The sequence below is a fragment of the Aptenodytes patagonicus genome, chromosome 19, assembly GCF_965638725.1.
Source record: "Aptenodytes patagonicus chromosome 19, bAptPat1.pri.cur, whole genome shotgun sequence".
Lineage (NCBI taxonomy): Eukaryota > Metazoa > Chordata > Aves > Sphenisciformes > Spheniscidae > Aptenodytes > Aptenodytes patagonicus.
This window is the reverse complement of record NC_134967.1, coordinates 4,866,797-4,891,022: the sequence shown is the minus strand read 5'-3', so window position 1 is coordinate 4,891,022 and position 24,226 is coordinate 4,866,797. Positions and strand designations below refer to the sequence as shown.

The 24,226-nt window shown below is 45.9% G+C and overlaps 2 protein-coding genes across 3 annotated transcripts in view; both read left to right on the top strand.

The window, feature by feature from the left end:
* Window positions 1–11,432, top strand: part of TMEM201 (transmembrane protein 201) — a 30,359-nt gene extending 18,927 nt beyond the window's left edge. The window contains exons 7-12 of one of the 2 annotated variants that reach the window (XR_012996833.1): window positions 2,820–3,037; window positions 4,684–4,755; window positions 5,720–6,010; window positions 6,512–6,643; window positions 7,098–9,346; window positions 9,812–11,432. Coding sequence is in view for 1 of the 2 variants with exons in the window: in XM_076356142.1 (XP_076212257.1) it covers window positions 2,820–3,037; window positions 4,684–4,755; window positions 5,720–6,010; window positions 6,512–6,643; window positions 7,098–7,195 (811 nt within the window). In the remaining variant the exon portion in view is untranslated. Of the gene's footprint in view, window positions 1–2,819; window positions 3,038–4,683; window positions 4,756–5,719; window positions 6,011–6,511; window positions 6,644–7,097 lie in introns of both variants that reach the window. The other variant, XM_076356142.1, reaches the window with a different exon arrangement.
* Window positions 11,433–12,861: 1,429 nt separating this feature from the next.
* Window positions 12,862–24,226, top strand: part of PIK3CD (phosphatidylinositol-4,5-bisphosphate 3-kinase catalytic subunit delta) — a 55,832-nt gene continuing 44,467 nt past the window's right edge. The window contains exon 1 of the mRNA XM_076356110.1: window positions 12,862–12,908. The gene's annotated coding sequence lies outside the window, so the exon portion shown is untranslated. The remainder of the gene's footprint in view (window positions 12,909–24,226) is intronic.

Genomic DNA, 24,226 nt, shown 5'->3' with positions numbered 1-24,226 from the left:
AGCCGTTCTTTGGTCAGCATTCAATCCTAAGGCATTAATATGCTATGCTTAAAATTCTTCAGCTCTTCTTTGCTAACCAGAAAAATTCCTTTTCTGGATGGTGCAAGACAAATGATTCATCAGCTGCCCAGAGGATCTGACTGCACTAACTTGGTGAGGTTGAGAAGAAGTGGGGCTGTTGAGCAGCAGAGCCCATGGAAGTCCGATCCAAAAAAAGTTACAATCCCAGGAAAGAGATTGCGGTTATGAGTGATAAATGATTGTAATATCTTCCAGCCCATTAAGTGAAAAACTGCCAAAAACCAATAAGCCAGATAAGCTGTTTTCCAGCACAGCAAGGAGCTGTGTAAAGTTGGATCCTTTAGCCCAAAGGTACAAAAGGTGCAAAGTTAGGAAAAAAGAGCTATGTCGTTCACAGGCGATGCTCTGATTTGGCCTTTCACAGACATGGCACAGTGAGTGGTAGGTATCGCTCTTTCTGATATGATTCATATCATAGTCCTGAGCTGCACTTTTAATTTCCTTTCCCATTCATTTTCTCTTGCAAAGCTGAGATGGACATGTGCATCTGCTATTTACATCTGTATGTGTGGTGGGGCAAATGTGTATATGTATGTGCACTAAAGGACTCTGCACGTTTGCGAAGCGTGACACCCTTCCCAGGTCCTCTGGAACCTGAAGAGGTTGGGCAGTTTCTGCTGCAAGACTGACGAGTTCCTTGCCGCTGTTAAAGGCATGTCCTGCTTGCAAGCACCAGGAAGCTGGTTGGCTCAGATGTTGTTCAGCCTGATTAAGCTGGTCGGGATTGTTGATGTCTGCCTCGTACTAGCAGATAAGTAGTTTTATAAGATATTTTAAATTGTAATCTTAACTCTAGACTGCTTCTTCTGGACATGCTAGCACTGCATAATATTGCTGCATCACCTCTTTAATCTCCAAGAGAGAATGGCACATGCATAAATCACCTCAGCGCAAGATTGAGATATGTATATTCCTTCACGCTCTGATTTACTACTGGCTTTCCTCTGACAGAAGAAAAGCCGTGTTGCTGCTCTCATCTGCCTCAGTGTTTTCATCAGAAGTGAGATTAAACCTCCAAAGGTTGCAGCTTGATTATATGCTGCAAAGTCTGATATCTCCATTTTAAAATACCTATACTTCATACTTCGTTGGTACGTCATCATGACTTATTTGACAAGACTATTACCTGTTTCTAACTAAACAAAAATCTTACAGGAGATCCTTGAGAGATCTTGTTCACATTCTAGACTTTCATGTATTTTATTCAATTGTTAAAAATAATACAAAATTACTATACTTTCAATTGCAACATTCTTCAAATGCTCATTTTCATGGTATGAGGACACAAGTGAGACTCCAAAGCTGACTCCTCATTTCTGATGCAATATAGTCAATTAAACTGTACACATAGAGTAAGATCAGTATGTGATTGCAAGGAGGAATGAAAGAAGGTAAAAATAGGAGTAAATTTTTGACAGACTGTTCAGCTTAGGTTGATTTTTAAATTTTAAACCACCACAAAGGTAGGTGATGAAATGGGGGTATCAGAAATTAATTGCATAGTTTATTTGCATACAGTAATTGAGTGTGAAATACTGTGGCAGTGCTAGCTGCAAAAACTGTTTAAAATACAAAGTCCTCTCATACAGTTATTTTACCAGTAGAATAGAAGTCATTTTATGTCTGTAGTACTTAAAAATCAAGCTAACTGGTACAGGTACCCTTAGTGTGTTTTGTCTGTTATCTCTCGTCTTGTGTTCTCAAGTTGGACACGCTGTTCTACAGCTCCCCTCTTTCACTTGGAAAGAACCCACTGAAAACAACTCACAGACCCAGAAATACAATTGCCATTATTATTGCCAATTTAAATTTTTTCCAGGCACTATAAAAGAGATTGTTTTTTATGTGCTAGAAGCAAGACACTTCTTGCAGTGTATGCTACAGGAGCACAGTTCCCTCTGAGTGGCTATGCTAGTACATATTTGTGGCTAATTATGATATGCAGAGAAAGGAAAATGTAACAGTTTAGGGCTCAATTTAGGATTGGAAAAGCCAGGTTTGTGTGTCTGTTCTATCATAGGATTTTTACATGACCCTCAACAAGTCACTTAGCTTCTTTTTGCTTCTCTTTCCCACCTGTAAAGTGAGGGTAGTGAGTCTTCCTTACCTCGCAGAAGTATAATAAAGGCAAATGTATTAAAGAGGTTTGAATGTTAGTTTTAAAACAGAGCTCTTGTGGCTAAACCTTTATCTAGGTACCCATAAAAATACTTTTCTCTATACTGACATCAGAGGTAAGGTGTTGATTCTGGTTTCTAAAGACAAAAAGACTCATCGATAACTACTTGCTTCCCACAGTCATGACATTTCTAAGCATGTTGTTTGCATGTGCACATAACAAACATAAGATGTACTCTATTGTTGGTCCTATGCGTATCTGGACTTTGTAAAGCATTCTGGTGGTCTCTAGGTAATTTTCTCGTCCAGGGAGAGAACCAAGGTACTATGCCTATTTGCACCTGAGTTCCTAAGCTGTTCCACCATCTTTTCCACCCTGTATTGTGGGACAGGTTGGTGCACAATAATTTAAGTAAGGTTGAGCAGTTCTTCCTTCCCCACTTTCAAAGGTGTAGGAACATTCCTGTAAACTCTTAAGGATTCTGCATCTTGCACTCCTGCACTGAAAAATTAGTACAAACCTGATAACAAAGCAAGTGTTCATGCAAGTAGTACAACTGAGAGAGTGAATTCCTTGAATGTACTCATTGCTAAATGTCTGTCATGCATGTCATTTGCAGGTACCTTTCTGGGGATTCGATTACTCTCTTTCCCAGCGGCACTGGGACTGGTTTCCCTTCCTCTGCTACGTCTCTCTTTGTCCCAACACCACCCAGTATTCTCCAGCTGACAAACCAACAGCTCTTCAGATCCCCACGCAGAACTTCTTCTTCCTCTCTTCCTGGTCGTCTCAACAGGGCACTCTCGCTGGGTACCATCCCCTCCTTGGCCAGAGCAGGTAAGTGTGCATGAAACTTTCTGGCCCAATGGAAATGACGATGGAGTGGTGCAATGCTTCAGAAGGAAATGGGCTGTTGAGGTATCCACGTTATGCTCCTGTTCAGGGATTGCTGCTCCTGTGGCACAGAAGAGTATCTAGCACTGGTAATTCGGTTTTTGGCATTAAGAAATTATGCAGCATACCATTGTCATCTTGGTGAAACAAAAAGTCTCACTGAGTGCTTGCCTGCTGTGGGTTTACTGAAATCCAGAGGCTTCTCCAGGCATTCGTGGCAGTATGGCATAAGCTACAAGGCTATGTGTGGGAGAGAGACAGAAGGAGCAGTTAGACATGGGAATGGAGAAGAGCAGCTTCTGGAAGTGATTGGGAGCATCAGGATAACTGACCTGGCAAGAGCAATCGCTCCCTTCCTTCTAGCTGCTTTGTGTAGTTTGCTTTTCTTGCTACAGCTGAAGGGAGCAGAGCTGAAGGCGGGCTCTTCCCTAAGTCTGGATTTGATATGCATAATCACAGCTATTGAAGCTGCTTTAGAGATGGCATTTCCTCTTGTTTTTAAGGGCTCTGTACAGTCTAGGGAAGGTTTATAGGCTTAAGGAAAGACTCTCTCCCAGTAACTCAATAAGCCCTCAGTTTTGCTGTGCTTGAAACTAACGGATGGGAGATAGCGTTCCAATGCTATTCTCCATCCAGGGAAAGGTAAGCTTTCTTGTGTCACTAACTGATTACCAGAAGGTCAGGGGCCAAAATGTGGCGGTTTCTAGGATAACACTGCAGCAGAGAGAGTAGTCTTGCAGGGGTTTCTTTAGTTTATTTGACGTTTCTTTAGCTCATGTTGCCAGCAGTTTTGCCAGATCCACTAAGAGCAAGAGAAAGACCAGCCATGCAAACCTTTCAGCAGCATGGCAGCTTTTGGCACAGCCTTCACCTTTCTAGTGAGCTAACTGCCACTGGAAGGGCAAGTGCAAATGCACCAGGCGGCTGGGATTCCCCCTGCATGCTAAACCACCCTTGTGGGGTCTGCGCTTTCTTTTGCTAAGGTGCAAAGCCAGACAGACTGGAGAGAGATTGCTGTCAGGGCTGAATATTTTTCGCAAACAGCAAGGTTTTCAACCTCCAAAGCTGTTTGCCTAGAATTATGTAAATCAAATGCCTAAGAAAAATAATTGATTTAAGCTCTGAGGTTTCATTTGTAGCACTTCTTTTTCCTGACTTCATTACTTTTCATTGATTTTTTTTTTCTTTTTTTTCCCCCCCTGCCTCATTATTATGGCTACTGTGCCTGACAGCTAGATGGGAATTCGTCTCACCCTATGATGTGCCCTTAAGGCTCTTTTCATGAGAAAAGGATACAACCATATCTTCACCTTCTTCCTTTTAAAGTAAAGGCAAGCCAGGCTGTGATACAGTCAGAGGGTTGTTTTTGGAGCCTGCTGGACAGATCTCTTCTGCTGCAGCTGGGAAAAGTGGATTATTCTGACGCTGGCATATAGACTACCCAGGAAAACAGGGACATTTTTCCCGCCTACATTTACCACCCATCCCCTTCTGAGATTGATGACAAGATGATGAAGTTACATTTCTGAAGGATAGACCTCCAGTAGCTGAGCCAGCTGGGTTCAAACTGTTTCATTTTTGCTTTTTAGATTCTGGCTACTTGTTCAGCGGAAGTCGACCAGCCTCACAGTCATCTCAGTCCAAGGAATCTCCTACGTCAGGTAATGCACTAGGCCTTCCAGAGCAACTGTCTTTGCAGGATTTGCAGTGAGTGGGTTGAAACACGTGATCCAAGTTTTAATTCTTTCCTCCCTCCTCACATCCCGGTGAAAATGTCAGTTTTGCTGTTAGAAATGCTGCAGAGAGCGTTCCAACTAAAAGTGGGATTGCATTAAAATAAGGCGCTATATGTGTTGGATGTCCTTCTCCCTGGGAGAGCTCACAGTGAAATCAGTGAGACAAAGCAAGGATCCCTTCCCTGCTCTACAGCTGAGTTGAGATTGCTTTGATAGGAGACTTTAAACGGTTCCTAGGGCAGCTCTTTTGTTTCACTTTCCTTCCCCAGCCCAAGGAACTGCTAATTTGGCTACCCTGTCTGCTCTGCCCTTTTGCTCCCATGTCCTCCAGTGACCTGTCTGTTGCCCTCCTGACCCCAAATGGATCCTTTGGCTGTGCTGCTTAAGTGTTTGCTGCTGGAAATGCAGTCACAGCCTGGGCTAATGCCATTGTGCAAACCTCCTTGCATCCTGATACACTTTCCCAGCAGCCTTTAAAGGACATGCCACATGTAATGAATGCCACATAACACGGCTTTATGGCTTTACAATGCCACACAACACGTAACATGAATGCCACATGCCACATAACAACAGTTAATTGTCCTGCAAAACAGCATGTGTAATGCAGGCTCTCCTGAATGGGCACAACTGAGCAGAGAGAAAGCTCACCCGGCTCCTGGTAAACCTATCTCTAGTCTAAGTCATTCCTGAGTGTACCAAAGCGCATGTGGAATTTCTCCATGTTTTGCAGTGTGGGAACTGGAATGAATAAAGAATTATAGTACAAGATGTGTTGGACATTTGCAACTCCCATTCCCTTTTCCTGTAGAATTGTCAAAGAAAACTGTGCCTATTGTATTGAGATTATAATCTCATTATTTTCTCTTTGGGGATGTTTCCATTTCAGAGCACTTCTCCCTGCTGTCCGGCAGCTGTGCTCCCTCCCGCATCCCCTCTCCAGCACCGTCGGTGGCTGGCTCTGTGACTTCCAGCTCAGGTTCCTTGCGGTACCGCCGGCCACTCATCAGCCCTGCCCGCCTGAACCTGAAAGGACAGAAGCTGCTGCTTTTCCCATCTCAGAATGAGGCTCTGCTCACCCCAACTAGCTCAGAGGAGCACACCCACTCAGACAGCAACATCTTTGCCACCGAGTTGTCCTCCTTTCCAAAGAAGAACCTCAGCGAGCGGGGAATGCATGGTATGCTGGCAGCCTGCTGCACTCCTGGAAATGCATTTGTAGGAAGGAGTTGGCTTGCAAGCAAAGCTTGTGCATCATCTAGGCCACACAATAGATGGGAAACCTTCAGGAAAAGCCCACGTGGTGATGACTGGTAGGCTACCAAAGCTGCCTTAAGAGTCTGCTGGCCTGGAGAGCCTCTTGTCTGCCAAAACAGAGGTCCTTTTCTCACTTAGTGGTGCCCCAGGGATACTACTGCCACTGCCTTCACCCTTGTTTGGGTAACTCCTTTAACCAGGGGTGTGGTGATGCTGATAGGGACAGTGTATGAGACAAACACGCAGGCAACTTCTGCTGCACAGCAGTGAAATTTGCCTTTTGTTTCTAGCTCCTGTCCTCGATCCTTTCATGATTTTACCTGCCAACCATTCATTACTCATGTCTAGCTTTAGTCTGGTAATTTCTGCTACTTTTGGCTTCCACTGGTGCCTTCTGAATTTTCGTATCTTTTTCTCCTTGCAGATATGAGATCTGCTATGGAAGGCGGGAGTATTTGCAGTGATAATTCCATCAAAAAGGAGGATCGCTCCTCACACTCATCTACCTGTGTGGTAGACACAACTACCAAAGGGGAAGATTTGGCAGGCTGGAGAGGTAGGTGCAAGTCATGTGAGTGCTTCATGTATGTGTGAGCGTTTCTACGAGGGTAACTGAGATCTTTCCTGTGCTGTAGTAGTGATCTGATCTTGAGATCAAATAAATAAGTAGTAGCAAAATGGATCTTCTGCCTGCTATTCTAAGACCTTAATAAGGCTATTCCTGTTCTTTGGGCTGTCTGAAGAACACTGACAGAGTGCTAAACTGAGACAGAAGGAAAGGGGTGGGGATGCGGGTGTTGAGAAGAGCGATGAGATGAAAATAGAACCAAAGAAGGCAGTGGAATCTTTCCTGACAGGCAAAGTGCTTCAGCAATTTCTGCTTATGGTGAAAACACTGGGCAAAGAGAGAGAAAGAGCACAACATATGTTCACTGTTATTTATCTCAGCAATTCTTTAATATCTCTTTCTACTATTCCTTTTTTCCTTTGTGTTGTCCTCTTCCACTAAGGTCATTTTGGTAACTCCGCTCTCCGAGGTCTGCTAGCCGTGAGTCTGACTCTCAATGCAATCTTCACGTCAGCCTATGTCTACCGGAGCCTGCGTTGATTTGTGCCAACACTCCCTTTCTTTCTGGTTCCACCTGCTTCTGAGGAGACAAGAAGAATTCAACCACGGCTTCATGTCTAGTGGCCGTGCCACTGGTGCATGCTGTTTTTTAAAAAAACTACTGTATGCTCAGCTGTCATGACAAGGAACCCGGGTAGCTGCTGCCATCACTTCCAGGTAGAACATATCACAGGATTGTCCCTGGAGGTGGCAGGCGGAATTCCCAGAAAGCTCCAGTTCGAAGCAGGAGGCCAGTCAAATGGCCCACGCGCTTTCTTTCAAAGGAACTGACCTGAGACACAAGCCTGAAAATGTGTAAGCTACGTTTTTAGGAACCTATCCCCAGCTCTTCTTCCTGACATATCAACCTCATGCTGATGGTGCTGGTAAAATGAGAATTAGAACAAATGAGCTGGAGAAGAGGGATGGCTTTGTAGCTGGTGCTGGGCTTTGGCTACTGTAACGGCATTCCCAGCCTCTTTGCCCAGTGGTTCCTCTTCTCTCTTCCCTTTGGCACTCTCCTCTAAATTATCAGTGAATTTTCTTTAATTGCCTTAAGCTTGCCTAAGCACCCGGGTGACTTTGGCTGCTCTGTCATATTCTTGCATCTTACATGTCCCTGTGCTTCCACCTGGGCTGTGCCCTGAGGCCCCTTTCACCAGTTGCCATTCTGGTCATGCTGGTTCTCGGAAACTGCTGTCTGTACGTACCTCCAACCAGCACTGTTGCTGTAGGTATGCACAAACCCCAGAGAGACATGCTTTGTGATTTGCATTAGAAAGAGGAAGCCTGCGCTTTGCTTTATCCAGGGGGCACTGATTCTGTTACAATTAATTCTGTAGTAAGAAAGGATCCCTATGTGATGTGCACCATAGTCAAAGGGCTTCAGCTCACAACTCTGACTGCTGGTGTTTTCACTGAAGCAGCGAGTGGCATAGCTTGTTCTTGCTGTAAATCGCACAAATCTATTCTATTAGAAGATACATGAGGAGCTGTCTGTATGCATTTATCCAGAAACCAGATGCCTCAGTCTGATACTGGGATTTGCTAAGTAACCATTTAAGATACTTCTTACTTAGTTAAATGCCAAGGTGCTCTCAGTGAGAAATGCCAAACCTGCTTCTGGACAACTCGGCCTTCTGGATAGATTCTTCTTTTCTAACCCAAAGGAAGTAGCCCTAGGTTTTCAAAAGCAGTTTACAATTTGGGCACTTCTGCTTTTGGGTGAGTCTTCAGCATTGCTTAGAATTCAGGGGCCATTTAAGAGTATCGTGCTGAATACTCCAAATCATTTAGTACACCTTAGGGAAAAAAAAAAAAATCTTGATCTTTGTTTTGGTTCTTAAATCCCAAGTGCAGAGAGAAGATTTACCAATGTGTCAAGGATACCTGGTGAAAAGAGAGCCAACTGGCATTAGCTATGTATTTCCTGAAGCAGGACTGACTCTATTGAGAGTTTTTCTATTGTCTCTTCCTTTGGGCTCCTTTACCTCAAACTTATTTTCTCTTTCCCTCACCCCGTTGTCCTGTGTTTACATCTTGAATGACAGTGTTAGCTTACTGTGTCTTTTCCTCCCTTTCAGTTCTGCTGCTCTTCCCTCTATTGTACTCTTGCATGTGCACAGAAACAAAGTGTATCTCTGATAATTCTCTGCTCTGAACCCGAAATTCACACCTCGGAGTGATGATCACCCTTCCTTTCACTTTTTTTTTTTTTTTTTCCCCTTGCATGTTTTGAGTTCCTACCACAGCCTCACTTAGTACATGATGTGAGTGATAGCCAGATTCTAATCAGCATGCTATATGACAGATTAAATGGGGCTTTACTGCTGGGGATTCAAGCACTGAAAAATTAAGTCTCTCTTTGTCTCTTCCATTTCTTCCTGCATTGTTTTAGCAGCCTGCTTCCAGCCGCTCCTCCCCATCCTCCCTTGTTAGTGAGGCCTGCTCATTGCCTGCTCCGCATCTGACAGGCAGAGGACAGACCTCTGCCCACACGTGCTGATCTGAGAGGCCGTGGAGGTGTCATTCCTGACTCTGCATCTTTCTCTCAGCCTCTTTAGCGTGTCGGTCAAGGGCCGCACAGCCAGCACCTCCTACACAAAGGCCTAGATCCAGGATAGAGACCCGCAGCAGAAAGATGTGCTGCAGGTTGGTGATTAATTCTTTTGCAACTTGCATGAATTGTTACTTGTAGCCAAACCGGATCCATAACCTTCCTGTTAAGAGATTTTTGTCCCTTTCATAGACTTCTGCAGGCTCACTTAAGCATATGTATAGGCAAGATGCTAGCAGACCAACTTACAAGCTTCTATTTAGACCTCTGCTGTTTGAGTTTGATGATGTCCTGGTGCAGTGTGTGACATCCCATTCATGGATCCTTGTCCTGACTTCCAGCATACCCAGGGGCCTCCTATGCAGAGACAAGCCTGCCAGAGAATACTGTGGGTTTCTTTGTCTTTATTACGCCAACAGATGTGCACTGTGACTTCATGTATGCAAACTTTCCACTTTCACCTCCCAGTCTGCGCTGAGTTCTACCATCGCGCTCACCTGGAGTCCAAGTTGGTCTCTGTCTCTACCAGATTGCAATACAAATTTTCTCCTCCTTTCCAGCAACCAAGGAGCTGCAGCCTCTCAACACACCTCTTCTTGCCCGTATTCCAGAACAGGAACACTTTAACCTGTCACTGCACTTCTGAATCTGCTCACTGAAACTGTTCTTGGAAGGGTATTTGGTGACCTTGTCCAAAGCAATATAAAGACTTTGGATTTTATTGCTGAAGAGGGAAGACAACCAATTTTTTCATTCTGGTGCTAGAACACTCTCCAGTGGTGCTTTCACAGTTGTGAAGCCTTCGCTTGAATAGTACACACAAGTATACGTGTGTGTGTGTGTGTGTGCGCGTGTGCATGCATGTGTATAAAAACATTTGGAGGGTTTCTTCATTTTAAAAGATCTGAGCCCATGTTTGTCTTTGTATTGTTGGCCTTAATCTAGCTCTTCGATACTGTGTCTATCTTGCTGCTGTTTTCTGTATGAAGCTGGTTTGGAGGAAACAAGATTATCTGGTCCCCCTGTAAAAATTGTTGTGACTAATGATGTTGATCTTCATACAGTGTTGTTCAGGGGTGAGATTTTATTTTTCTAATATTTTTCCTACTGTAAAAACTGTTGGAGTGTATGGAATGGAAAAGATCTTTACAAAATGGTCTGATAAAGATTTGAGCATTACTTGATAATACCAACAATTAATGATCAGGAGGGATATAAATGAGCTCCGTTTCCAGACCTTTTCCATTACCTGCCTTCCCTTGAAAACGCCCAGGTACTTTTTCTTTGGATATGGGCTTGTTAGGCATGTTCTGAGACCTTGCAGATACTTTGAATGATTTTGCTGTTCTGAATTAGGAAGAATTTGGATTCTAGAGTCTGGTTCCAGTTCCGCAGTCTGGGTAGTTTGGCAGATGTGACAAATATTATGCACACATCCATTTGATGGGATAGAGAGAATTGGTAGAATGAGTTGCTGATTTCTGAAGGACGTCATATCTTTTTATGTAAAACCTTAGACATGAAATTGGTCACTGTGGCAATGTGGGGAAAAAAACTCATTGCTGGCATATGTAGGCCAGATTCGCTGAATTTTAGGCTGTCTGCTCAAGCAACAAATTTGGCCTGTGAATGTTTTATTCCCACTCCTCCTTCTTGGGTGATGGGAACATCTGTAAAACACTGCTGAACTGACTGGGTTCCTTAAAACAGGGCAGCTGGAATCAAGGGCTTGTGTTGCCTGTGGATGCTGCTATATTTTTTTCTTCCAAGCACCATTCCTGGAAATAACTATGGTCTTAACCTCTCTCACAGACATTTGTTAGAAGGCTAGAAAGGGCCAATTTGGCCAATACTTTCTTTCTTTTTTCTTTTTTTAAATATACGTTGCGTCCAGAAATTATCATCACTGTGTCCTGTGGTGGGAGTAAGGGACAGAGTACTTTTGGATGGAGTGGGTATCTAGAGAGGGTGAGGAGGACAATTTTGAGTCCTAAACCTTATTTCCTGTGAAAGAAATACTGTATGTCATTTGTGTATACTTGTTTGGGGAGCTCTAACACTGTACAGTTTAGTTAAATGTGCTCCAAGGGAGGAGAAGCTGTTCCTCAGAGGTTTTTAGTTCATGCTTTGTGTTTAAAGAGGAATATTTTTCTTTAAAAAATAAAACCGGATAAGTTTTCACCTTAGTGTGATTCTGTTTCTTGGGGAGCTGAATATTTTTTGGGGAAAGGGAGACAGTATTTGTGCTTGTGTGTGTGTCTGGTCAAATTAACTTTGATCTCTTCACTCTTTTAAAGCTAGCAAGAACTAAGAGAAAGCACAAAGCTCGGTGAGCTTCCCCGAAGCAAGGAGAAGCTCATGACCGTGATTTGGAGATGGAAGTGGAAGGGGAAGTACATCGTTATGCTTTGAAGGTTTTCCATCAATTAAAGGGGAAGTCATCTCCTGCCGTTAACTGATGTTCTGAACTTCTGCCCGGATGCAGCTGCACCCCCATAGGGACCTCGCTGTCCTGAACTCCTGTAGGATAGGGACTGTCATTTACGTACCTGTTTCCAGAGAACCCTGACCTCAGATGATGACTGTAGGGTCGCATGGTAACACCAGCACTGTTTCATTTTGTCTGGATTTTCAGTACTTTGGAAGGCGGGGAGGAGGGGTGTGAGGGAGGTACTGAACGCAGGTGCTTTGGTCCTGATCCAGTCATCTTCCAAACATGCATATGTCAGCAAGAAAGCCAAGAGGATTATTTAGGTGGGTAAGGACTGGGCACACGTACGGGATGTTCAGTGAAGCCCCAGAATTCGTCCCAAGATACGCACAGTCACAGTGTCAGAGTGGTCCAGTTACATGCACACCTTAGGATTTGTGTTCATTTGGCACTTAAGGGACTTTTTCCTCGGTGAGATGGGGGCTGAGGGTTTTTCCAAGATTTTGCTTTTATGTGTTATTTTATAGTCTTTATGTTTTTATTTTGTAATGTAATTTGAGAAGACAGGTGGCATAAGGTTTTAGACGTAGGCTTTCTAAGCACAGGCTTCAAAGGCTGTAGTTTTCCTCCATTTATACTTTTATGACTCACGTTTTACTTTGCTAAAATGTGCTGCTAATTTGTTCTGAGACCTGGCAATGTATTCTGTCTTGTCTTTAAACAGCCGGGGAAGGTCTGCGTATTGCTGTGCAGGAGGGGATGCACCTCAGCCACTCTTCCTTTCTCCCCCTCTTCTTTGAGTGGTAGAGACCTGTTTGGTTCTGCAATCTGTTTTTATTTTCAGCAGTGCTGTTCCATTTACTTTCTTTTCTATTACACAGGGCTAGCAGAAAAAGAACTAAACTGTGGTCATACAGGTGAGTCTTCCTGTGCTCCATCAAAGAGCTTCCTTCTCCTGCCGTTGGCAGATGTTATAACCAGTAGGGATGTTTCATTCTTAACAATTTAAGTATTACCATCTAGCCCTGTGAAAGTTTTCTGATCAAAGACCTGCACAGTATTTTTAAAATACGAGACATGATAGTGGTGTTTGACCCACCGCAATCGAGCTACTGTTGGTAGTTTTTGTAAACTGAGAACAACAGCCTGATAGTCATCAATGTTTTCCTTCTGTTTCTTAGCTTGGTACAGCTTTTGGAAAAGAGGAACTGATTCCTTCCAGACTAGTGAGTCATGATTTTTTTTCATTAAGGGTTGTTGATGGGTTTTTTTGGTTTCTTGGTTGTTTTTTTTTTTTTTTAAATTAATTAAGGGTGATCAAGGAAACACTTTTCAGAGGAGGATGTGTGTTTTAAATTACTGGCAAAGGTAGGTGTCCATCGTCCCACTAGTCACTCTTTATGTACGGATGAATTTTGAGGCACTTGGTGAACGGTAGTGCTTGCACGAATGCGACACCGGTAAAATCAAGATTTGCTGCAGCGCAGAGCTCTGCTCCTCGGCCGTTCCCCCTCCGTACCTGCGGGGATCTGCTAAGCCAAGGTTTCCCCTTGCGGCCGTGATGCTGGGGTACCAGCTGGGGCGGTGGTGATGGTGTGCGGTGCGTTAAGTGCCAGATGCATTTGCACCTCTAAGTAGTAGGTGCGCAGCTGAGCACCTCATCTCGCTGGAACGGTAAGATTCAGTATATTCGGCTGGGTTTTACTGCAGGTAAACTACAGTTCGGCGCTGAACGTTGCCGGGGCCGCCCCCGCCGCGGCCCTTCTGCCCCTGCCCCGAGCTCCCGCTCCCTGTCGTGCAAGCGGCCGGCGGGGCCGCTCCCCTTCCCGCCCTCCCGCAATTCCCCCCGCAGCCGCCGTTGGCCCGGGCGGCCGTCCCGGCGCCGCCTTCGACCCGCTCCTCGGTATTTGGGTTCGCGAACCGAAAGCGACGTCCTGACCCGCCCGCGACCCCGAACAGCCCGGCCCCGGGGTGGGGTGGGGGGCAGGCGGGGAGAGGGTTTAGAGGGGGCGGCGGCGGGGCCGGGAGCGCAGCGGGGAGCGCGGGGCCATGGGGGAAGCGGACCGCGGAGAGCCGCGGGCGGCGGCGGGCAGCCCGGGCGCGGTGGAGACCCTGCAGAAGCCTCCCTACTCCTACGTGGCGCTGATCGCCATGGCCATCCGGGCCAGCCCCGAGCAGCGGCTGCCCCTGAGCGGCATCTACGCCTACATCGCGGGGCGCTTCCCCTACTACCGCGGCGGCCCCAAGGGCTGGCAGAACAGCGTCCGCCACAACCTCAGCCTCAACCCCTGCTTCCGCCGCCTGCCCCGCCGCGGCGGCCCCGCCGCCCCCCGCCGCGGCGGCGACTGGGCGCTGGACCCCGCCTTCCAGGACATGTTCCCGGGGGGCGACTACCGCCGCCGCCGCCGCCCGCGCCGCCCCCCGCCGCCGCCCGCCGCGCCGCCCCCCGCCGCCGCCGCGCCCTGGCCGCTGCCGCTGCCTCCGCCGCCGCTTCCCGGCGGCCCCGCCGGCTGCCCGCACGGTCCCTGCGCGGCGCTGGCGCTGCCGCTGCCCCGTGGGTGCCGCTGCACCGAGCTGCCCGGCTGGGGCCCGCCCGGCTTCCCGGGGCCGCCGCCGGGGCTGCCCGCCTGGCCGCTGCCCGCCGGCGGCGGGGCGAGGGCGGCTCTGCGCCCGGCTGACCTGGATCTTGGGATAACCCGCGACCCGGGGGCGAAGCTGCCCTCCTCCTTTAAATAAAGTCCCCGGCCTGAGACGCGCTGCCGTGGGACGGGCGCTCTTCTGCGCTTGAGCCGGCTTGCTCTTGCGGGTTTCGGGGTGCTTCTGCACCTCGGCTGAATTTCTGAGAAAGCGACTTAAAAACGCTCGGCTCGTGGAAACGCCCGAAGGAAGGCTGGTCTGAAAAGTTCCCGTTGCAGCGGCTAAGATGTGCCACCTTGTTTCTCTCCGCTGTGCTGAGAGGAGCGTGAATTGCGCTGCTGCACCGCTTTATCAGTTTGGATTTGGGGATGGGGGGGTTACGGTTTTGTTGTTGGAACCTTCAGGCAAGCCTGAAAGGGAGCTGCAGAACTTGAGCGAGCTAATCAGTACCTTGCGTCTCCTCGAATCTGAAAGCATGTGAAGAGTCCTGTGGATGCTAGCCCTTGCAAAAGGGAAACTTGGTTCATGCGGGGAAATTATTTTTTCAAGTGTCCTTAAACTCATTTTGGAGCTTTTCTTTCAAGGTTTATGAAAAAGCAATAGATGTATTTTTCCGCTTTGGGGGAAAAAAAACCCAACAACAACACACAAAACCCAAAGGTCTTTGGAGCAATACTGGGAATCTTGTGGGTTTGTATTTCAAGTGAATCTATATGGGATTTTTCACACATAAAGGGCTATTTTGTATTGTTGCTTGTTATATATGTTTTCATATGTTCTTTGTTAACATGATTCTTAAAAACGATGCTGTAATTACTATGTAAGAATCCTTTCCCCTTTTAATTTCGGAGGGAGTAGTTTCTACGCTTTTCCCTCAGAATAAGGGTTCAGAGATAAAATATGCTTCTAATAAGAGCTGTGTTTTAAGTTTAAGGGAGAGAAGTGTTCAAATACTGTTAGGTGAAGAGCAGCACTTGTTTGTTATATTTTGACTTGTTTAATAAATAGTACTTCCTAAGAGTTGTGGCTTCAGAAAGTACTTAAACTATTTTGACGCTTTCTTGACAATCCTTGAAAGAAGGTGCAACTTAGAATCCAGTTTGATAGTTGATATTTTATACTTTCTTTTATTTACAAAGTGATTGTGAATGTCACCTTTAAATTCTAGCAATATGATACAAACAGTGCTGGAAATACTGTTAGATTTAGCCAGGGCAACAACTTTACGGTTGTTCTTACGGGATGCCAACGTATTAAAGGTACTGCAGTTTTATGATTTTTCAGGTTGCTTTTGGTTTTCTTTTGGTCTCATTTTTTGTGTAGCTCCTAATAATCTTGAACACTAAACCACTTGCTATACTTTGAAAAACTGTATTTGAACTGTGGTTGTAAAATCAGTTCAGTGCCCAAAGTGGAATGCAAGTACATGAAAATTGTTGCATTTTGAAGCTGGTGGCAAGTCTGTAATTGAAAGAAATTCTTCTAGGGTTTTTGTTTTAAATAATATATGGTTCTGTTCTGTTTTGGCAAAGTTTTTAAGTCCCTGCTGTGGTTTAGAGCGTATGTGAACAATACAGGTATGTGGAACTACAGCTGCTGAATTTTGGGTATTAAGTTTGACCTCTGCACTCCCATTAATTCCACTGTGCACAAAGTTATGAAAATAGGAAGAGTTTCTGAAGGTCTGACTTTCTTTGTGTGTGATTCTCACAGGTTGTTTTATCAGCTGAGCACCATAGGCAGGTTATCGAATCTGATGATGTTTCAGCTGATAATTGTCTTTTCTGTAAAACGGGTCTTACTCTTTGGAGCTTGAAAGAGTAATAACCGTTTTCATCTAAAGGACTCCCACTTTATTCTAAAATAATGAATGGAGGTGTGCATACAAAGACAAAATCAATCTGTTTTCTCGGATAAACGGTTCAAATAGAATTGCCTTCAGGGCATGGTATAGCTGATGTTAGTACAAATAGACCCAGTATTTCTTCTTTTGCTATTTCTTCTTCCTATTTCATTGTAGGTAACCTGTCAAGAGTGAAAATGTCCACAGTCACACGTGAAATTTATTGTGCACTCATGCATTAACTTATTGGTTGCCCAGATATTAAATAATTGTTCGCTCATGCATAAACTAACTTTGCCCTCATGCATGAACCGGTTGTGTGCTTATGCCTGAACTTTTGGCTCATGTCTGGACTCATTATGTCTTCAGGCATAAACTAATTGCTTGTGTGTAAACTAACTGTGCTGTCGTGCTTTCAGAATATGGTGTAGCCAGTCTTAGTAAGATGGACCTGGACCCCGATAGTATCTTCTTTCTGCTCTGTTGTGTAGATAACTTGTGAAGAGTGAAAGTGTCTGCTTTTGTGTGTGTGTGTGTGCTTTCATACACGGATCTCCAGAGGGAGAAGTAGAAGGCAATCAAGTCTTGGAGGAGACTTGCTGAGGGTTTTCTCTGTGGCCTTAGCTGTAATGCTGCTGGGACAGGCACCCTCACTCGCGGGCTCCATCACACCCCATCCCCACAAAGAACGGGATTTTCTGATTTTCTCTTTCCCAAGTAAAGCTCCAGTGCACGGGGTCTCCTTAGAAACCCTGTGGTGGGCCGTGTCCCTGAGCACCAGGAGGCCCTATTGCAGGCAAAAAACAGTCTTGGCTCAGGGAATTTTTCCTTAATTGAATTTATTGCCAGTTACTACAACTTCTGGTCACTGATTTATGTACTGGGGAACAAAAAACCATAAACAATCATATACTTAGGGAAATGCCTTTCCTCCCTCTTCCCCAGGCTCAGTTTAAGCCAAACACCTATACTGCTCTTTCCTAGTCTCAGCTTCCCTTGTTTTTGCCAAGAGTCATGCTCAATCCATCCCAGTTCCTTTGGGGAGGTGACAAGCGGCGCAGGAGGCTGGTTGTGCGCATAAGGATTTCTGTATGCTGCTCTTGGTGCTTCTTGCTGGTTTTCTGTCACCTGTGGGCTGCAGCAGCTCTCAGCAGGGTGTCTCGGTCCCAGACTGGGTCATCTTAATTGTGCTAAATGTGCCCTCCTGTGCCAATGCAGTAAAGGCTGCAATTTATACCCAGTGCAGGCTGCAAAGCCGGGGCCCAAGGTGGGGCTTTTTGAGAAGGTTTCTCTGGGTTTTTTTTACATGGAATACCCTCTCTTGGAGAGGGGGCAACAGCTGCTCCAGTTTCTGAAGGGCCAGTGAATAATTTTTCTCAGGTAACCTCCTGTTACCCAAAGGTCGAGGGTCAGCTGGGGGGTGCAATGCCCCCCCCCCCCCCCCTCAGCCTGCCCAGGCACCTGGGAGCACATGCAGCTGCAGCTTGTCTGTGCTAATGAGAGCCAGAAGCTTCTTTGCAGGCACTGCTGGTCTCAGTGAGCCGTGGAGGGGCTCAGCTTGCCTGAGCCCGTGGGTCCCTGCTAGCTCTTGGTTTCTGCAAGGTGCGTACCTCTGTGTGGAAACCAGACCCGAACCAGGGATTGCTTTCGGAGTAAAGCTGCCTGCGACCCCAGCAGTTGCCGGGCAGGGGACGGACTGGGGTAAGTGATGGCAATTTCTTATTTCCATAGTGGCCTGTTTTATGATTTGGCACCCTCGCGCTGGGTCGCGTGAGGGGAGCGCTCTGCCTTCCCTGTTGTGGGCGCTGTCTTGTGTGTACTCCCACCAAATGCCTAGATAGGACTACTTTTACGTGCCCTTAAGTAAAAATCACTCCTGTCCCCATTATTCCCCTTGAAAATAAGAGATTATAAGGACTGTATAAAGTGAATTTCATAGGCCGAAGAAAACAGTCCAGGTGGTTTTCTGGGAGGCTGTGTGCCCGTGGCTCGTGAGGCACTCGGCAGCATTGGCTTTGCGTGGGTTCAGAGGGAGGTATTTGTTGCCAATTTCTACTTAGTGTGTGTTGTGGTAGCAGCTACAGGCTTCGGTCCTGGGCCAGGACCCAGCTGAGAGAGGCAGAACAAAAAGATGGTTTATATTTACAACCATTTACAGCAACTTACAACTAAGCAAGCGCTTTACTGCATGTGTTGTCCAGCTCGTGTAATCCTGCATGTAGCAAGAGGTAGACATGTCGTACTCAAAAGTGGACTTCATTGCTGTGTTTTTGTGGCTTTTTTTTGGGTTGTTGTTTCCTGTTTTAACTTTCAGATGACTCTGTGACTCTAGTGTCGGAGGCATCCATTCTCACACAAGAGATGATGAGCACGGTGGAAATTGTTAGCTACATCTGGTCCAAGGTTTTCAAAACTAACTAGTGAATTTGGACACGTGATACCCTCAAGATTTTTGAATATCAAGCATTTAAAAGCGTTTCAGTTTGGACTTCTACAGTTGCACTTAAATTTGGGAACAGCTAATTTATTCTTAATCCCCGGTCTTTGCTGATTTAGTAGCTGGAAGTTCTTTTGCATGTTTGAAGTCCTTCAAAGGCTGTCCTATCCTTCCTCTTTGTCTGTGATTCTCTGAGTAAATGAATGATCTTCCCAATTAACTTTGGCTTTTAAAGGGGTTGGGGGAGGGGGGTGTTTGGTGGTGGGGGTTTTTTTGTTTGTTGTTGGTTTGGGTGGGGGTTTTTTTAAGTCTTCAGGATTTCCTGAAGCAGTTCTAGTTTTTAACTTTCCTGGATGTATTTGATTATAACTCTAGTTTACCAGCAGACTTCTGTGTAATAGTCTTCACAGCTACAGCATTCAGGCCCCTGGCATTTCTATCCAAAAAATGTTTAGTGTCTAGAAAAGGAAATTGTGGTCAGTACATAAGCCTCTGTTTTATTCAACAACTGCAGTAGAGACGCTAGAAATGACAGTTCAAGCTTTATATAATTACAAATACATAGCAAGAGCTCTGTTTATATGTTAGGTTTCTGAAGAATAGGAAATAGATATGGATGGGGCTAAATCCTGAAAGATAATACTGTGTATTAGAAACTGGACTTCCAAGTCCTAAGATAAATTTTCTTTCCCGATCTTTGAGCGCCACTTCTTGTTGAAAAGACAGATTTCTTAGGATTAAGTGGCAAAGGTCTGAAGGGATAGTGGCAGTGCTACAGTACAGACAAGACTATCCCTGTCCAATGCCTGGTGTATACATTTCTCTACTACTTGTGTGAATATATGTGGCTACCTATATGTACTAGCTGCTCCTGCAACCCTTACAGAGAAACGAATGATGTTAATTAAACTATCCCTTTCATCAGGGTAGAACTACGATAAGCTTCATTGTATCTGTGAGGCTCTGGTTGCAGGGTGGCTGTGCTGTGGCATCATAAGGCAGGCAAAACGAAATTCAGTGGTGTGCTAGTGCCTCTGTGCAAGGGATAAAAAGTTGTATGTGATGCGTGAAATGCTGAATGTCTTGTAGGCAGTAGAGACTGTGAAACAGAATACAACGTGTCAGGCAAAGCATAAGAAAGTAGTCTCAAATTTCCAGTTAAATCCTATTTTAAGATGAACGTTGTGAATAAATGGGCACAGGAGTTGTGTGTGTCAAGAAATACTAATAATGTTGTCAAATTATACAAGGTGATTATAGATGCAGGAATTTTACGTTGGTTCAGCTCTTGATTTTCATCTCTCTCAAAAAAATACACGGGTGTATCAAGCTTTTGAGGACACACGGAAGAGTAAAGACCTTTGTCTCCTCTCTCTGGTGGGTTCCTGTGTCACGTTGGTCCTTCATTACTTTTAGCAGCCTGTTCAAATTGGGACGAGTGATTTATTTGCCAGCACTTTATTGGTTCCACGGCTTTTCCATTTGTGATTGCCACTAGGTGGTGCGTTTGGGCCAGCATACCATCGTTAGGGATCGTTATGAATGAGGCTGAAACGGGTCTTTAGTGAAAGACCTCTGCATCTCCATCCCCTCCGGAAAATGAAACAATAAATACACGTTGGAGCAATGTCAATGGGAGATTCTAAAAGCCTGCAAATGGAGATGGGGACGTGAGTGCAACTGCCATTTTCACCTGCAGTGGTTTCTCCTGCTTGCCCCCTCCCAGCAGCATCCCTCATCACGCTGGGCTTGATTAATTTTTCTTAAGGTGATGGAGCCTATGGGCGGGTCCAATCAGATGTAGGTGGAATTTATTGTATTCCTTGTAAGAATAGTAGGGATGCACATGGCTGAACTATCTGTGGTCCAAGTATTTGGATTGCAGACCGTATTGTAAGGGGCCTTGTTCTTCCTCCTCTCATGCTCCTTATTGCACCTGCTTTGTCCTTTTTTTGAGCAGGTTTGGATAATGAGCCGCAGTCCCAATAGCAAATAGTTAGGTCTCTTACATGGATGTCTTGATGTGAATGCCACAGAAGAGTTAATCATCTCTTCTAGCTGTCTGTCTTCTCCAGAGGCTCCTTCAATTGTCAGCAGAGATGGTCTCTTCCAAAGAATGATTCAGAGAATTTAGATGAAGGCCCTGCTCTGAATCACTGCTTGCAGGAGCATCTCTCTTCATCAGTTATTTAAAAAGACAAAACAAAAACCCTAAGAGCCTAGGAAGACTAGCTGGCTAGCTCTGCCAGCCAAGGGAGGTGCTGGGAATCCCCCTCAGTCTCATTCAGGCACTCTCACGCACCCCCCGCTCTCCGCCCGACTTCTGCGGCTCGAACAGAAAACTGCAGTGTCGGCTGCATTTAAACCAGGGGGATTTGTTCATGGTTTGCACGGCTTTTTTAGCTGCTTGGAAGTACTGGGGCCTCTCCTGCATTTTGCATCCCCCTAAGAGTGGAGGGTCTTATTGGTAAGCCTCTTTCTCTTGGGTTTGTGACTGCATTTAGAAAACTTGACCTCTGCTTATTTTTCTTCAAGTTACAGCCTTCAGTCAACATTCTTATAGGTTTTATAAATAAACCACAGCACAGCAATACAGAGGCTTTGAAAATGACTAAGGAAATATTGCGTTCCCCTTTCCCACCAGCAGATATCAGACTGTTTAATTTTTTTCCATCGTGTTGCCTCACGTCTGTCTCCACTCCTTTCCCTTTTGGTTTTAGCAATTAAAAAAATGGGTTTATGTGTTATTGACAGTAGAAAAGAAGGACAATTGGCCTGTGCACAGTGCTGAATTAGTACCGATGTAAAAGAATTTTGATTGGCAAAACCCAAGCTAAGTACAGTGTAGGGAAATGCCTGCTGATATCTTAACACGTTAAGGCCTATAACTGATCCTGGGCTGTCACTCACTATGGGATGTGCTAGGTCGTTTTGTGGCTTCATATTGTGAACTGTTACCCGCTATGGCTCAGGTTGTGCGCGTTTATCCCACCTGCATTCGCTTGAAATGTTGAGCACCGGTCTCCAGAAGCACTAGCCAAGCTGGGTTTCGTGTTTGTCTTTTTCCCTTGCTTTCAACATCACCAGGATTCCTGTGACATCGCTTCTTTTCCTTTTGTTTTATCCAGTTAATTGGTTGACATAAAAATAGACGTGGTTACATGTAGAGATAAAGTTGGAAATGTTTTATATGAAATGGAAGTCAGGGTGTTTGCTTGGTTGTCAGGGGTTTGCTTGGCCTTTCTGTCCCCTACTAGTGTTTTTGCCCCTAACGGTTGTTTCCTCATCTCCACCCTTTTAATCTCTCAGCCTTATGTAGGAGACTGAAAAGATAAGGGCGTGAGCAATGAAGACTCCTGCAAAATAGAAACCTTTCTGTCAGAAGTTGCCAACAGAGGGTGGGTTGGGAGAGCTGTGAATGCTGAGGGCTGTAGACAAGCTGATCCGCTGTCCCTCTTCGATAGATAGATGCAATTCAGAATCCTTATTCCTTAAATAGGTTATATATGGGCGTAAAAATGGTGCCAAGAGCAGTTCGGATGCAGCAGGTCATAGATAAAGCTCAAATAGTCTGTAGAATGGTCCTCAGTAGATATTCGAAGCTGCAAATCTGAACTCTTGGGGATAAGGGGGTTACATACTTTTCCTTGAAGTTTAGAGCGTAAAATGGATGCAGAGCTGCCTGTGGAGTAGTGTCTGTTTTGACCTGTTCTTTTTACTCCTTGGCCCTGGGACCTTCAGAGCAAGAATTAGTCTTGTGCTACCTCCCAAAGCTAGTCTAGCTTTAGGACTTTTCCTATGCACGTGGGACAAAGAATACCCTATCCAAGCTGCAAAGAGAACAGTGCTTTAAAAAGCAAGCTAATAGCTGTGAGTGGCCTACTGCGGAGGATGCAAAAGGGACAAATGGGCAACAATTCAGTCTTGCGTCTCCCTTCAAAAATCCCTCTTTGGCCTACAAGAATTGCAGCAAAATTTGTTGAATTTGTTGAACTTCTTGAACCTAGTCTGCTCAAAGCGGCGGCTGACAGTGGTGGTGGAAAGGCCAGCTGCCTTAGCGAGGGATAAGTAACAGAGGAGAAGAGAAGGGGAGGCAAGGAGCAATCCTAATTCCTAGTGAGAGTAAGAGCAACAGGGGAGCTCATCCCAGGGGATGTATGGGAAATGATGCTTCATGCATTGTCTAGAGGGAGGTAAGGTACAGCTCGCGTTCCCCCAGGTGCTCTGGGTGTGCTGCACCCTCTCCAGTCTGTTCTCCCCTCCCCAAAGTCCCTTGGTCATTATTCTCTGCATTGGAGGGCAGTTGCTGGGTGCAGTCAGTTTGGCATCTCTCTAAGCATGGCAGAGAGGCTGCAGAGCCCCATATAGATCTGGAACAGGCCCTCTGCCTGCCGTGCTCCTGCAGCGTTTCCAGAACCTGGCTGCAAGACGTAGGGCCGCTGCGTGGTCAGAGGTCACACCCAGCCATCCCCATCAGCACAGCCCCCTAAAGAACAGCCTGCAGTAAGGGGAGCTCTTTGCACTCGGTCCTGCCTTTTCTGCCGCACGGGAGTGGACAGCGTGTGCTAGGACTCGCGTTGGTAGTGACTTGTTGCAGGTACTCCAGGAACCTCCGATACCTGTGGGTTTAGTCTGGCTCTCCTAATATCAACTGCACTCCCACCGCTCCCCCCGCCCCCAAGACCAGCAGAGTCTAGTGAGACGCGTTTCCCTTCGTGCTGCTGGATTTCCCCTCCCTCAGTGGCTCTCTGGCCATGCAACTCCGTAACCAGTTTCCCGTCAAGAGCAAGTACAGCGTTTCTCACCGAGAACATGGCCTGTGGTAAGGGGGTGGGAAGGGAAGAGGGGGTGGGGTGCGTGTTGGGGGAGCTGTTGCTGCTGCAGTTTCGTGCCTCAATCTGTATTCTCTCTCTTCTCTGCATGGCTTCCTGTTTTTTCACACCACTGCTCTTTGAAACAACAAGCTGCAAGCAGCAAGGAGGACAGGGGGTGGAGGTTAGTAGGCTGGAAGAAGCCTCTGGCGACACTTGCAAAAGATCCGGGTGCAGGCTCTGGAAAAGGCACTACATGCTTATGTATTTCTCCGGGTGTGATCCTGTCATTGTGTGCTACAGAAGTGGCTCTCTGAGGAGGTGGTGCTGTGGTATGAATGTGCTCCTCAGAAATGCATTGCTCAGTGCTGCGCGATTGCAGCAGAACTGTCCGTTAATTTTCCTCTTTGGCAGTTGTCTTCCTCAGCTGCTCTTGAATGGACAAAACTAGAATTTGCCCTATACTTGGGCATCTTGCGATAATCAGTCAGATGTAGTCAGTGTCGGGATAATACTGAAAGACGAACCACAGGTGCTGATTCCTGCAGGATTTGGGATTTTGTTTCAAAAAAAAAAACATGCAGTCCAGGTTGCTCGGTGTGTGAAATGAGCAGCATCTAATTTGAAGTGCAACAGTTAAGAGTTGCCCTACCTTTCCGTGGCCTTGGGCAGCTGGCGGTTTGTACAAAGGCTGGACCATAGTGAACTGCTCAGAGAAGTGATTCCCAAACTGTGAGCCAGACAGCGATTGCTAACGGTTTGCAAAGAACTGTACGTTTTTGAGAGCCGTGACTTCTGTTTTTCAGATGCCTGACA